This window comes from Euprymna scolopes, chromosome 7 (assembly GCF_053919585.1).
Source record: "Euprymna scolopes isolate OS-2025 chromosome 7, ASM5391958v1, whole genome shotgun sequence".
NCBI lineage: Eukaryota > Metazoa > Mollusca > Cephalopoda > Sepiida > Sepiolidae > Euprymna > Euprymna scolopes.
Genome location: NC_136488.1, coordinates 23,611,212 through 23,625,964, shown reverse-complemented (window position 1 = coordinate 23,625,964; position 14,753 = coordinate 23,611,212). Strand labels below are relative to the sequence as shown.

At 31.5% G+C, this 14,753-nt stretch overlaps 1 protein-coding gene across 1 annotated transcript in view; it reads right to left on the bottom strand.

Annotated features, from left to right (window-relative positions):
- The window catches only part of LOC145279643 (nuclear pore complex protein Nup133-like), a 116,258-nt gene that overhangs the window by 54,074 nt on the left and 47,431 nt on the right, over positions 1-14,753 (bottom strand). Inside the window, exons 13-14 of the mRNA XM_080130872.1 lie at positions 5,704-5,788; positions 1,394-1,427 (exon numbers count right to left, since the gene is read on the bottom strand). Of these exons, the coding sequence (XP_079986998.1) occupies positions 1,394-1,427; positions 5,704-5,788 (119 nt within the window). The remainder of the gene's footprint in view (positions 1-1,393; positions 1,428-5,703; positions 5,789-14,753) is intronic.

The following is a 14,753-nucleotide window of genomic DNA, read 5'->3' as shown; positions in this document are numbered from 1 at the left end:
ACTGTTGAGGTTCTGAGATGCTGAAAATCCTTCTGCTCTAATAGCTTGTTCCTTCAGACTGCTAGACTTTGGAATTCCCTCCCAGTTTCATACTTACCTGACTGTACTAACCACCAGAAGCTTAAATCTAATGTGAACAGGAACCTTACTGCTCAAATCCCTGCAGTCCCCTGTTAAGCACGATCCCAAATAGTAGTCCCTTACATCCAAGTGGTAATATGCCTTGTTTAGGGTGAAAAAAAAAAGTATTAAAGCTATGTGTATTTTATCCTATATGTAAATAATTAAGATATGAAATAAACGGGTTTTATCATAAATTCATAAATTTGAATACAAATGTATAAAGATTTTATTAATTCTGATGAATGAAGGTTCTGCGAAATTACAATAAAATATTTATTATTTGTTATTGTTATAAAGTTTTGATCAAGAATTTTGTATGTACAAGATCTGCTGCCTTGATCAGGTTCGGTTTTGATTCAGGAAATCAGAACTGAATCAATTATCATGACAAATGCTCATCTGAGCTTCAATCTATAGTTCCCATTTGCCAAACTTTCACAAGAAAAAAAATACTCGTCCAACTACAACCACTCTCAACAATTTCTCCCCACTCTATTTGTGCCTAAATCAAAATCCATGAACAAAGCTTCTTTCCTAGAATTGTCCACCTGTGAAACTGTTCCACTGGCCTGCTTTCCATCTGACTACAATATGGTTGTCTACAAGTGCAATGCAAACAAGTTTTTGTTGAGACATCTTAAATAATCAAACCCAATTTCTACAACTAACAATTACTACACTGTTGCCCCAGGGAAATCTTTATCCTCAAGTGGCCTTCAGGCCTTGATAAGTGGTGGTTCCCTCGTAAAAAAAACATCTATTTTCATGTTATTAGAACAAAAAAAAAAAAAAAAAAAAAAAAAAAAAAAAAATGAAATAAAAATAAAACTAAGCGGAATTCACTCTAGGTAGGTTAAGCCAACTTTTTCTAAAGGGGGAAAGAGAGAATATTAAACCAGGCTCTATGTTGGTTAACTTCGGAGATATTGTATGCTATATATATATATATATATATATATATATATATATATAAAACTTTATTCTAAGATAAACAAAATTTATAAAAGAAAAGAAGTTTCAACAATGCAATTGATTAGCATGTTCAACTGTTAACCAAAAGGTGTGTGGTTCAAGTCTACCTAGGGACGATTTTCTTTACATTTATCAAATTAAATGATTAAAAATAGAAGGGAAGAAATTTACACAAGGTTTTACTTATCTGTGGATGTAACTTGACCAATAGTGACAAAATAAAAAAGAAAAATATTGAGAATCTTTCATGGTTACAGAAATGATATGAATAAATACAATAGACAAAAAATTTTTTTACCTCAATATCAAGAATTCCTTCTGCATCTCCAATACTGAAAAGGATCAAAGAGAAAAAATTATTACGAACCTATTATGTAAATAAAGACTGAATTCTAAACATTATAAATACTATTTTTAATATTGTTTAGTTAGAACTAGTAAAAGTTTTTTCAATTCATCACTATCACATTCTAAAATCGTTTTTTCTTCACAATCTAAAATATGCCAAACTTAATTGCTTTCAATTAAATTAAGCATTTACAGTTAAATTTTAAGTTTGAAGTTTTCAAGCTACACAATAACTCCAGAAGTACTAACTCAATTTTTATACAATTTGAAACAGGTACTTTATGGATCAGCATGATTAACAAGCTATTTATATACTTTTTCTATTTCTTGTTTCGAATTTCTTCTATATTAAAAAATAAAAATAAAGAAAAATATGTATGATGTACATACTTATGACGGAACAAAAATATCACATTCTAAAAGTCATGTAAATTGTTCAAGTAAAAATAAACTTGATGATTAACTTAAGAGCAGCTATTGTCTGCCATTTTGAAAACAAGCTAAGTAATAAAGGGAGATAACTCAAGCAATTGAAACTTGCGAGATTTCATTTGTAATAATTAAGAATTCCCATTAATCATTTACAAATTATTTTCTTATAAAAATAAAATCATTTGATCAATTTACAATATTTTTGTTTTGTCATGAGTACATACAACAGACAGATTCTTCTTTATTTTTCTTTTTTAGTATAGGGAGAATTCTGAACAAGCATCCTTTGTCTTTCTCATAAATGAGTGCCTAAATTCTCCACCATATTAAAATTTACAGAAGAAAAGCCAAAGAACAAAATGTAACCAATCAATATCATTTTCAAACACTCTAATATGAGAATTATTTAAATACTAATGGGACCTGTGGAAATTCCACAGCAGCATCTTTCATATGTAATATATTGCTTCTGTGAATGGAGACCCCGTGATATTTATTGTACCCCTTTTGTTAAAACTGGGAAAGTATTTATCTAAGTAATCTGGTTAATGTAGTATTAGAATAGATCTAGTTATTACGGTTTATTTCCAATATACTTACAGGAGTCTGTGACATATTCCCATTGTATAGATGCCAAGGATGAACAGAAACTCACAATATCATTAAAATGATTTTTTTTTTATTTTTTTTTACATTATGTCTTTGGTAATCAGGAAATCCTATTAATTAAAAAGGTGATAACATATTACGAATGCTAAATTAATGTATCTACTAATAATTTAACATTTGTAGTTTGTTATCAAGTTCTATCCTCCTTTTTAATAAATAATAAATAGAATCTCCTGATTGAATAACTTATAATTTGGAAACCATGACACACATACGTTAAAGGCACTACGCTATTAATATATAAATTAGGAATCTTTCTTGGCACAGGTATTCTAGCCAAGATGAAATATGAGCAAGTACTGTTAGTTTATTTGAGTCTGTGATAAAAATTTGTTTTAGTTAACGATTCAAAATCATTGACAGATTGGTGGTCAGAACAGTTATTGACAGACCAGAATTTAAAATGTTCACTGACAACCAGCATTCAAACTAGTCACAGAGAGTCAATCCATATATGTAGCAGCAGAAGTTATAACTGCAGTCTAAAATCATCCGATATTTGCTTGACTTGAATGCTTCTTACTAATTGGATCCAATACTCCATTTCAATTGGTTTACTATCTCAAGATTTAATTAGAAGCATACTCTTCTGTAGCTGATCACCTATTCAAAAATTTTAAGGAAGCACATCTGTGCTTTTCAAACAGATAGCTGGCAAGAAAGCCAACAAATCATTGTCCCTCAGAACAACAACCAAATGGACACTATATTTAGCTTTTGATTATTGGCATCAATACATGGACTTAAATTTCTAACATGGCAACATCTCTGAACATGAACTAATAATAAAACTATTAGTCTCATTCACTTCTTACTTCGACCTGCATCTATATTTCTTTTTTTATTGCATTTCCACCCCAAACAAGGCATGGTGCCACTTTGATGTTTGGTTCTACTATCTGGGACATGATTGCAGGGATACTATGTAGAGAGATGAGCCGCAACATGTTTGTTTACATTACACTTGAACTTCTGCATGTCAGTACAGTTGGGGAAGCAGGAACGTGGAAGGAAATCCCAAAGTCTAGCAGTTCTGGAAAAGAAACTGCTAGAGTAGAAGGCTTTCTGGCATCTGGGGATTTCTACTGTATAGGGGTGGGATTTTGTTGCTTGTCAGGTTTGTCAGGAGTATTTATGTCAAGGGGGGGGGACAAGGGCTAGTAGTTCGACGGAGCATCCACCATTAAAATACTTGTAAAACAGGCAGAGGAATGCAACATTTCATCAATGGGAGAGAGCCTAGCTGATAGTTTGAGATCTATTTGGTTGGCGACTCTTTTGAACCTTGTCCAGGAATGCGAGACTAGAAGCAGATGCACTAGCCCGAATGTGACAAGAATACTCCATACATGGGCAAATGGTAGCCTTGTAGAGGTGCAGGATACTTTCAGGCATAACTTTCTAGCACAGTAGAGAGAGTTCACCTTCCTTACAGCAGTCGCGGCAATACCCTTAATGTATCTGTTCCAACTCATGTTCCCTGTGAACGTTAAGCCAAGGAATTTGAATGAAGTACTTTCAGGTAATGTATCATAGCTATCAGTGATTTAGATTTTTTATAGTTATTTAAAGAAAGAAGCTTAGTCTTGGCAGCATTGAATGTTACCATCTATTTTTGGTCCCCACTCCACTACAGACTGGAGGTCTTCCTCTACAGTTTCCGCTATTGTCTTAGATATGTGTTCATTCATTTTCCCCTCGTGCCTGCCATAGAGCGTGGTGTCATCAGCAAATATCTCCATCTCAGTGACAATTTTATCAGGGAGGTCATTTACGAATATAATATAAAAAAAATTTAAAAAACAAAAACAACATTATCTATAATATAAATCTCACTAGTCTGTTTATATGTATGTATGTATGTTTGAATATCTGCCTAAAATTTTTGACAGAGACGACGGATTTTCATGAGATCAGTATCATTTCGGATAAGAAATATTGAAAAAACATTAATTCCGTCACCCTCAACTGGGCACTTTTCTACAGGAAGGGGCTGCTTTTTTTTTTCCGATATTTTCGAAAGTCATCTTCTCTTTTCGATTGTCTAGCCTTAATTTAAATCTACGTCACTTCCGGTTTGGCGATGGACACAGCAGCAAACACGTCACATTTTTTTTTTCACATTCTTTTCCTCCTTCACAATATGGGTTCAAGCCTGCCTGCCTACTACCACTTTTTTTTTTTTTTTTTTTTTGCTCAATACACGCCTCCAAACACCCGGGCACCCAGGAGTGTGTGTGTGTATTTGTGTGTGTGTGTGTATATATATAGATAGATAGGCCTACACACATGCACAATATCCAGCTAAAAGAATTACTCTCCCACCCCTACACCATGGCAAAATCTTTAAAGTGGTAGGGCCAGTAGGTCAAGCACGTGTAATAGAGTCCTTTCAAGCACCGCGATCTTAGGAGGAATGCATGGAAACAGAATATCTCCCTGAGATTTAACAAGTCTTTTTTTGTTTTTTTTTAAATAATATTTTCCGGAATTCATTTAATTCTTAAGCATTGCAAACATGCTGTCTTTTGTACTCAAATCTTAATTTCTCTACACTCCTTTAATCTGTCACATTCTTTGTTGGAAACTACTGGGCCAAATCTGGCTGAAATTTTTTATGGGCCTTTGCTATGATCCAGTGTAGCGAACTAAATATTATGGTATTTGTTCGATGCAGTTAGGGATTAATAGGGATTATTTATCACAATACTACATTTACTCTAGAAGTTTCCTCAGAAACTACTAGGCCAATCTGGCTAAAATTTTTATATGGGTCTTTGTTATGATAAGGTGCACTAAACTAAGTATTATGGTATCTATTTGATATACATTTTAGTATTAATAGGGATTAAATACTTATTTAATGCAAAAATGAGCACAAACTTTATTTAATCAATCTGGTATAAAGCACTTATTCTAAGTCAACAGGCTATAACTTTTGCCAATTTTTAATGGAAAAAAAAGTCTAGTATGGTTATAATAACCTTTTCCTCATGAAGACTTATGGACATATTTTATTGGTTTTGATTCAATGACTTTCTTCATAACATTGCTTCTGTAAAAGCAAATTTAATAACTTTTTTACTAACCTTTTCAAGTTGCTTATAACTAAAATGTCTTAATTGTAAATAGCAAAAGTAATAACAGCTACATACGTACCTCAGTTTCTGCTGATTAGAAATATGAGAGACAAGAAGGATTCCCCGATGGGCAGAAAATAAAAGTGGGTTTGATAGGAATTTACCTGCAAATGAAAAGTGTTTTTTTTTTTTAATTAAAATTAAAAAAAAAGTCTACAACACATTTGTTAGCAAAAACACCAGTATTACCTAAAGAAAATCTTTTGCAAAAACAATTCCAATCAATATCTTAATAAAAAGATATGCTCTGTTCTTGTTCAGAATTCTCTCTACATTAAGAAAAAACAAAATTAGAGAAATCTGAATGGTGTACATAATCGTAACGAAACAAAAATATCATATTCCAAAAACCATATAAATTGACCAAGTAGTTTTTTTTTATGTAAGAAGAGCATTTTTAAGCAATTAATGGAAATTCATAGGTATTACAACATAAATCTAATATGAATTATTGCCGAATTATCTCCCTTTGCTTTTTGACATTTTTTTAAAAATGGCATGTGATATTATAATTATGTGACACTTATAAAATTTGATTTTTTTTTATTAAAAAAAAAAATCCAAAAAACTATTCAATCAATTTATGTGATTTTTGGAATATTATATTTTCATTTTGTCACAGGTACAGACATTATACAGATTTTTTATTTTTTTATTTTTTAATATAGTGTGAATTCTGGAACAATAACCAGATATGCAGTTCTAGAATTAAACACATCAAAAGAATATAAGTTAAATGTTGGTTGTATTTAAAAGATACTTGTTTAGTTAATTAATTAACCATAAATGGAAGAATGTATTTTTATTTATTTGTTCTCAAGTTAGTTTCAGGTATTGGATAATTAAAGAAAGTTCTGCCTTCTAAAGTTAAAAAAAATGGGGATTATTTAGTGAAGGGTATTAATTTACAGGGTGGAATGATAAAATTGTCGCCATAAAGAAAAATCACTACAGCTTTATTTTAAAACTTTTATTGAAAAAAATCAATTCAGGTAACTTGATTATGTAGTAGATGACATCTATTTAATGTAGCCGCCTTCAACCTCAATCATCTTGATACAGGTCCGGAACCGGTAGCTTGCCTTTTACACAAGCGCTGGCAGGAGTTGCACAAATACTCAGTGGGTGGTGGTGATCAGGCTGGCTTTGGCGTTGTGGGAGATAATATTGGTGACGTTCTCGACGTATGATCAAATGAAGTAGTCCAACAAGTTCAAGTTGAGAGAAAAGGGGGGGGGGGGGCAGTGAAAGAAGAGTACAAAGTTATACAAATCCTTCTGAAGCCAAGAGCAGGCATCTATTCAATGTAGCCACCTTTAGCCTTAATCACCGCCTCAATAAGGATCCAAAACTGGGAGCATGCCTTTTCCACAAATGCTGGCAGGAACTTGGTGAATAGCCGCCGGATGGCAACAATCAGGCTGGCTTTGGAGTTGTGGGAGGTCATGTTGGTGATGTTCTCGATGTATGACCAAACGGGTTCAGGTCGAGGAAGGATGAGGCCAGTAAGAGAAGGGTACAAAGTCGTAGCACCTCTTCTGAAGCCAAGCCTGGCTCTCTTTGGATTTGTGGCCACCTGACAGTATCAGGAGACCACTACACTCTTCAGCACATTCAGGTACACTTAGGTGTGGACTTTCAAGCCGACTTCGAAGATGTGAGGTGGCATGATGTGGCCTTCACTTTAAGCCACACTAAAGATCATAACCATGGCCAGAAACTTTGTTTTCATCACTCTGGGCATGTCTTATTCCTGGCAATCCAGCGATGGTCCTGGCTGTTGTGCATCTGGTCCTGGCAGAAGTCCTTTTCATCTGTAAAAAAAAAAAAAAAAAAAAAAACCCCGAGAGCATGTTTGGCTTCTTGGGATGCTTCAGTTTGTTGAACAACCTGACAGACTTGATTAGCCTGAGGTTCTTTGTCTTCTCAGTCAAGATCTGGCTTATCCGCCGCATGGAGGACCTACCCTTCTCAGTTCTCCTTCTCACATACATTCACCGTTGTGTGTGAGACGCCTAAATCTCTGGCAATCTGCTGAATAGGCCGCTTCGGGTTTTCATCAATGATTGCATGGGCCTTTTCAATGAACTCCTTGGTCTGAGTCTTCCTAGTGGTGTCCTCGGTTTTAGGCTTCTGTAACACCACCTCTAAAGGGTTGTCTGATGTGTTGAGCTGTGCCCTCAGTGTTGAACAGTCCGGATTTGCATTCTGAGGGTGCTGGAAATGGTCCTGTTATCATACCTTGGATCAGTAGTGAGCAAGAGTTGTACAGTGGCACATCTCCAATTTTGCTTGTTGAACATTGTGTTACTTTCAGACATGATAGAAGGCTCCTATCACTCTTGGCCAACTAGTCTCCTATCATACTGGCTAACTAGTAAATGGTCTGCAAAAAAAAAAAAAATAAATAAATAAATCGGTTTTCCTCAAAAAGAAATGGAATCATGTCATCTTTTCTAAGGCGACAATTTTATCGTTCCAACCTGTATAATACCTTTTCTTTTCATCCTGAAAGTATCAACGTTTTAAAGAAGACAGGAAGACCTTCATTGATTAAACAAAAGTCTTCTACACCCCCCCCCCCATCTTTCAAATATGGTAAAATTAACGTTTTCAAACAAAGAAAAGGGAGACAAAAGCAAGGCAAGACAAAATGTGATGAGAGGAAGCAAAAAAAAAAAAAAAAAAAAAAAAAAAAAAAAAGGAAAAGTTAAAATGCGAGAGAGAAATAAAATGAAGTTAAATCAGGGGGGAAAAAATAACATAACGCTCTAAGGATTCATCCTTTTCTTGTATATAAAAAAAGTGGAATTCTGCTCTATTTTAATTATAAAAAAGCGAAATTCTACTAAAAAAAAAAAAAAAAAAAAATGACATCTCTATAATTCAGTATCTTTACTAAAGATCCACTCAATTTCCTAATGTAATTGGCCAGGGTGTTTACTCAATCACCTATAAAAAATAGAATGTCATTTTTGGGGAGAGGAGGTATTTAGAAAGGGTCCTTATCTAAAATTAGCAATACACATGAAAAAATTGAAATAGCTTGAAATATTTCAATATTGGTATGCATAGAAAGAGCTTGATGAGCTAAGAAAGAATCTTTTTAAATTTTTAAAATCTGATTAAAATTAAGGAAGTTATGGCTATTTTTGTGCCTCACACGTTTGGATATTTTCCCCTCTTTAAGACCATATGCGTTTCGTCACATTTTTTACACTACTTTTTCAGTAAAAATGTCATATCTTTGTTAAAACACAAGACTAAAAAATGAAATTTACTGTATAAGCGTATTTTTGTACAAGGAATCAGAATATGCAACTGAAAATCTCCCAAAGTTTATGGTTTCCAAATAATCTGCAGTAAATGTGCATAAATATGCAGCAATTCCTTAAAAATGCCATGTATCCATAAACAGAAAAGAAGTTGGAGAACTCAAAGTTGAATTGTAATGTGCTTTATGTACAAAAAACTTAAATCTAAACATAAGACCATTTAAAAATGAATATATTGCAATATTTCTTTGGTATTATTGTAGATTAACACCTTTTGTTTAACCCCACTCAACTCCTTCTGACCACCCCTCCAAAATGTGATTCTAACTTTTTAGGAAATTATGTATAAAATGCCATGAAAAACTTTAATGAAAGATAAACAAATTATTTTAGAATTGAATGTAAAATAATTTCCTATTACAGATCATTCTAGCATTTTAGGGCAGTTAACTGTTTTTTTTTTTTTTTTTTAAGATGATTATGTGTAGTTTTAAGAGGGTTTCTATGCAATGAGAATATGTGGAGGGTTGCCATTCGGACTTTGAATTAATTGTAGGGCTAAGGAAAATTATGTGTGAACATACTGAAAACTTGACAGAGACAAAGCTAACAAAAACAATATTAGAGGGGGGAGCGGTTAGTTTCACAAAAATTTAATGTAAAATAATTCACCATTTCCTGGCCATTCTAGCATTTTAGGACAGTTAACCAATTTATTTTTATGTGTATTTTCTTTAAGGAAGGATCTATTTTTTGTTTGTTTGTTTTAGATGCTTGTATGTGGCTTACAGAGGTATTTTGTTGGAGGGGGGGGGCTTGCCACTCGAACTTAGTGTTATTGTTAGGGTTAAAGAGTGTTTTAGGAGGAGACTTGCCACACATAATTTGGATTAGAGGTGAAGTTAAGAGAGCTTTTTTTCAAAGAGAGCGTTCATCACTCATATTTACTGTTAGCGGTTCATAATTATTGGCTTTATATTATATATTTAGTTTTAATTTAATAAGAAACTGTGTTGCGAAATTTCAAAGAAAATTCCATAAATTTGTTGATTTCTATTTTCGAGGTTGAAGGTGTTAATTCCATAGGCCGTTTATACTACGCTGGAGCAGGTTGTAAAAATATCTTTCGCTTAATAAGTAGAAAAAAAAATTAACGAAATAAAAAGCTTCCTAATTGTAGTTTGATGTGTTTTCTAACTGCTTTTAAAATTTCAAGAATATTGATATAGATTTTGAGGGTTTGTATTACTATACACATAGATTCGAAAAAGTTGTCAAAAAAACAAATATATAACAAATAAATGTTATCAAAAGCAAGTTACTTTTCTACCTAACTAGATAATTTTTTAGTGTTTTTATTTAATGTAACATGTTTATTCAGCTTGAAAACAGTGTTTACCGATGTTTTGGAAAATTTTAAATGGCGTTCGCCGCCCGACTCTCTTGAAACGGTAAGTTTGGGGAAAAGAGTTAAAAATAAAAAAGTAGACAAAATACTGCTAGAAACTCGCTCAATATATGTTACCGTGACATAGGCTGACATATATTCGGTGAGTTTTTAACAGTATTTTGTATAGTTTTTTTTTTTTTTAATTTTTAACTCCTTTTCTCAAACTTACCGTGTCAAAGAGAGTCGGGCCGGGCGCCATTTTTAATTTTCCAATACATTACATCGGTAAACACTGTACGTTTTTCGAGCTGAATAAACATGTTACATTAAATAAAAACACTAGAAAATTATCCAGTTAGGTAGAAAAGTAACCTATCTTGCGTTTGATAACATTTATTTGTTATATATTTGTTTTTTGACAACTTTTTCGAATCTATGTATAAACGAGATTTTGATACTTATTTTGATTTTGAAAAAAAACATTTGTGGTTGTTCGCAGTAAAACATTGTTTTAATTCGCTGTTCAAAACTAATTTAAAGAATAAAAGTGCATGCAAGCTATATATCTACAAAAGTTTATTTTGTTTTTTTTAACCATGTTTTTAAATTTGACGAAAAAATGTGAGAAATTGCAACAGATTCATAATGCCGAATTGGTTGGGATTGTTGTTATACATTCTGAAAACCGAATAGTTCTAAACTAATGTTATTCTGATAACAAAATAGCTCTAATTAAACATAAGAACATTTATATTCATATTTCATTATGTTTTCATTTTGTTTTTCTTAATTATTTTCATTATGTTTCATTTTGTTTTTCTTAATTCGTTCTTGAATAAAAATTAAAGAACGCGTGTTTGTTTATACACTGTGCTATGGCTGATTCTACAGGCTGTAGCTGCTGCTGCTTCTAGTAATATTAACTTCATTTGACCAAATTCGATAAATAGAAACAATTTTTTTTTTCGGGTAGGTCCTTTTAAATTATCAATTACCGCGGTCCTACTCAACATAAAATAATACTTTTAATTGATAAAGATAGTAAAAAGATTGATTTACTTACTACTGGGTGTCCGAAGAATTTTGTTTTCAAAATGTTCGATACTCGGCATATTAAAGTCTTATTTTTAACACGACAAAAAAAGAAATGGTCAAAAATATTTCGGACACTTGACAGTATTAAGATTAACACCTCTTCTTATTGATTCCCAAATTTCATGACGAAATTCTTCATACAATCACGGTACGGACCTTTAGAAAACAGGGGGGGTCATTACAAAACCTTACCGAAAACGCCATTTTATGACGTTCACATTTTTATCACTTTATTTGCTTAAAACTCTTAAAATATATTATGTACATTCATATTTATTAATTCATTTGAAAGTATATTCATTTCCGAACAAAACAGTAGTAATTTGAAGACTTGAAGTGCTTTGGTTTAAAAAATATGGCTATTTTAGTAGAACTACCTTGAAATCTGTGATTATCCAAAGCGTTTTTTCGTCCGTGTGTATTACTACTAAAATACCTTTGTTTTTTTTTATACTGAAACTATCAGCTTATGAGTTTTAAAGATAGAAAGGCATTCATTGATGAAACAAAAGTGTTCTACCTCCCCAACCTATGAATCATTTGAAGTATGGCAAAGTTAACATTTAAGGAAGAGAAAAAAAAGGAAATAGAGAAAGTGAAGGAGAAAAAAAATGTAAATTTCTTGCAATTTGGCCTTTTCTTAAAAGTGGAAGTCTACTTTTTTTCTGAATTATAAAAAAAAAAAAAAAAGTGTAATTCCGCTGAATGTATAGAAACCAAAAATAGTATAAACTTGTTTCATTTCTATCTTAAAGAAATCATGAAATTTATAATTTTTTTAAATGAATAAAAATAATTTTCAACAAAAATATACAAATAATGTTTAAAATCTTAATTTTCAAATGTTTTTAAAGCTGACTTTAAATATCTTATTTCTTACATTTACAAAACTCAAATAGGTAAATAATTTGAAAAACAAAAAGAAAAATTGTTTGGACACAAAAATAAAATCTCAAATTTGAATTCAAAGTACCAAGAACATAAATCAGTAGTTAGACTGCATACCTCTGCTGCACAATGTAAGGATGGGTCAAAGCATTATCTGGACCTTACTTCTCCATATCATATAAAGTATTTTCAAAGTTATGGTGACAACTCCAAAATTATTTATCTGATCAGGCTGGAATTTTAATTTATGGTTACAGTCACCAAGAAGCATTATCTTCATACATAAAATTTGAAAGTTTAAATTCTGCTCAAATTTTGACTGTGACCAAACTTTTCAAAGTCATAAAATATGGAACTTCAGTGACAATAATATGGACCAAGTAGTGAATCTCTATGATGGATAGACATTATGTTAGCATCACAAGTATGATTTCACCTTTCCCATAACCTATTTCAATATCTCTAAATTAAATCAGTTCTTAGTTAAACCATGATTGATATTATAACCAAGTTTGGTGACAATTGCTTAAACTAGGCTATATACAAACAAACTCAACCAAAAACATAACCACCTTGGCAAAGGTAATAACTGACAATTTAAAGAGTTATCCTTTCATTATAAAATGCTATACGAAAATATTTATTATATATAAAATTACAAATATTTTGAGTGGAAATTGATAAAGAATACAAGTGCTGGAGGAAAAATCATAAATTTGTCAAGTTTTATTCTGGTGCAGTAGTAATGAAGATTTTCTGAAACAAGGAGGAATACTGAGTGTTCATTTTTGGTGCATGATTTCAAAATATTAATTACGTCATAAATTTTATATTCTACTGAATTTATATATATCTCGTATATATATATAGGCGTTGACACAATCAGAATAAAAAAAGTTCTGAACTTTTTGAGGTATCGAAAAAATTTCTGATGGCAAAACGATTCTTTTTATCGTTTTTATTTCTTTATTTAAAACTTTATTTTCCATAGCTTGTATTAATGATGAAATGATAAATATTTGTTGATTTTAAACTACCAGTAAAACTACAATCTATAGGTCATTCGCCACAAGTGTATTTTTACATTTGCGAAAACTTTAAACATCTGCACATATTACATAAGTGACATTGTAAAGCAGAAATATGCAGTCTCACTATCGATTTATGTTCTCCGTATCTTTGAATATATGCACATATTACATGAGTTCTTTTTTTGGTACCCCCCCAAAAAAGAGCAATTACATTTAGAAATTAAAAAAATCAGAATTGGTAATTGTATCAAAAGTAGGAATTTAGAACAGAATTGGTAACTGTATTGGAATTGGGAAAAATATTGGAATCGTCCCATCACTAATATACAGTTTTTATTTTCTATCTGCGTGTCTAGCAGGATGTCAGAATCTACACAAGATATATTTACAAACTTTATATCAAATCAGATTTGATGTGGGCCTGTGTAGATTTTATCAAAAGAGGAATTTTAATATTCATATGCTGAGGGTTAACATATTAGATTTGTGCAGGAGGAGGGGCAGAAATTTTGAATACAAGAAAATTGTTCCAGCAGAACATTTTAGATAGGTCAAATACATCAAGGAAATGAGAGAGAAACATTTAAAATGTTACATGCATGAAATAAAAATTTAAAAAATAGTTTAAAATGACCCTTCTGCAAAATCAGCAAAAACTTTTGTATTTACCTGATACAATGACAATCTGTAATTTACTCCAAAAAAATCAGATACCATATTACACAAATCAGCACCTTATATATTTGCTACATAGCATCTGTGCATTTTTGCATCTGTATCGAGATTAGACAAATGATGTAACAACTTTACGTATGTGTGTGTGCTCAGTTATCACAGCAACGTAACGTTGAATTATTGTTTTTATTGAATTTTTATTGAAATAATAAAATGCAATAGCATGAACAAAATTAAATCCACCAGAATGCAGTTTAGTTTTGTCATAAAGAAATTAACAATTTTATTTTTTTTATTAGTTAAAAAAATAAATATTTTCCATGACCCTTTGAAATTGGAAAGGAATTTTGAACTATTTTAAACTGTTGAATAAAAAGTCAGTTTTTGCCAATACTCAATTATTGATGGAAAATTTTGGAAACTATACAGATATCCAATAATTAATGTAGAGATTAAAGTATTACCGTAATGAAATTAGTTACAGTTTTATAGCAATTTGACTCACTAATTTAATAACCAAACACCACGATAATTAAATTTAACTTGAAAATTTGTAAATAACAAAATTTATAATAAAAGCAACAAATTTAAGACAGCAGATACAACTAGTATATGTATACTTATATATTTGGCATGGCATATTCTTGATACACATTTGAAAGTCACAAAGGGATGACATCCATTATAACAGGCAGAAGACGGCAGAAAGACTTTT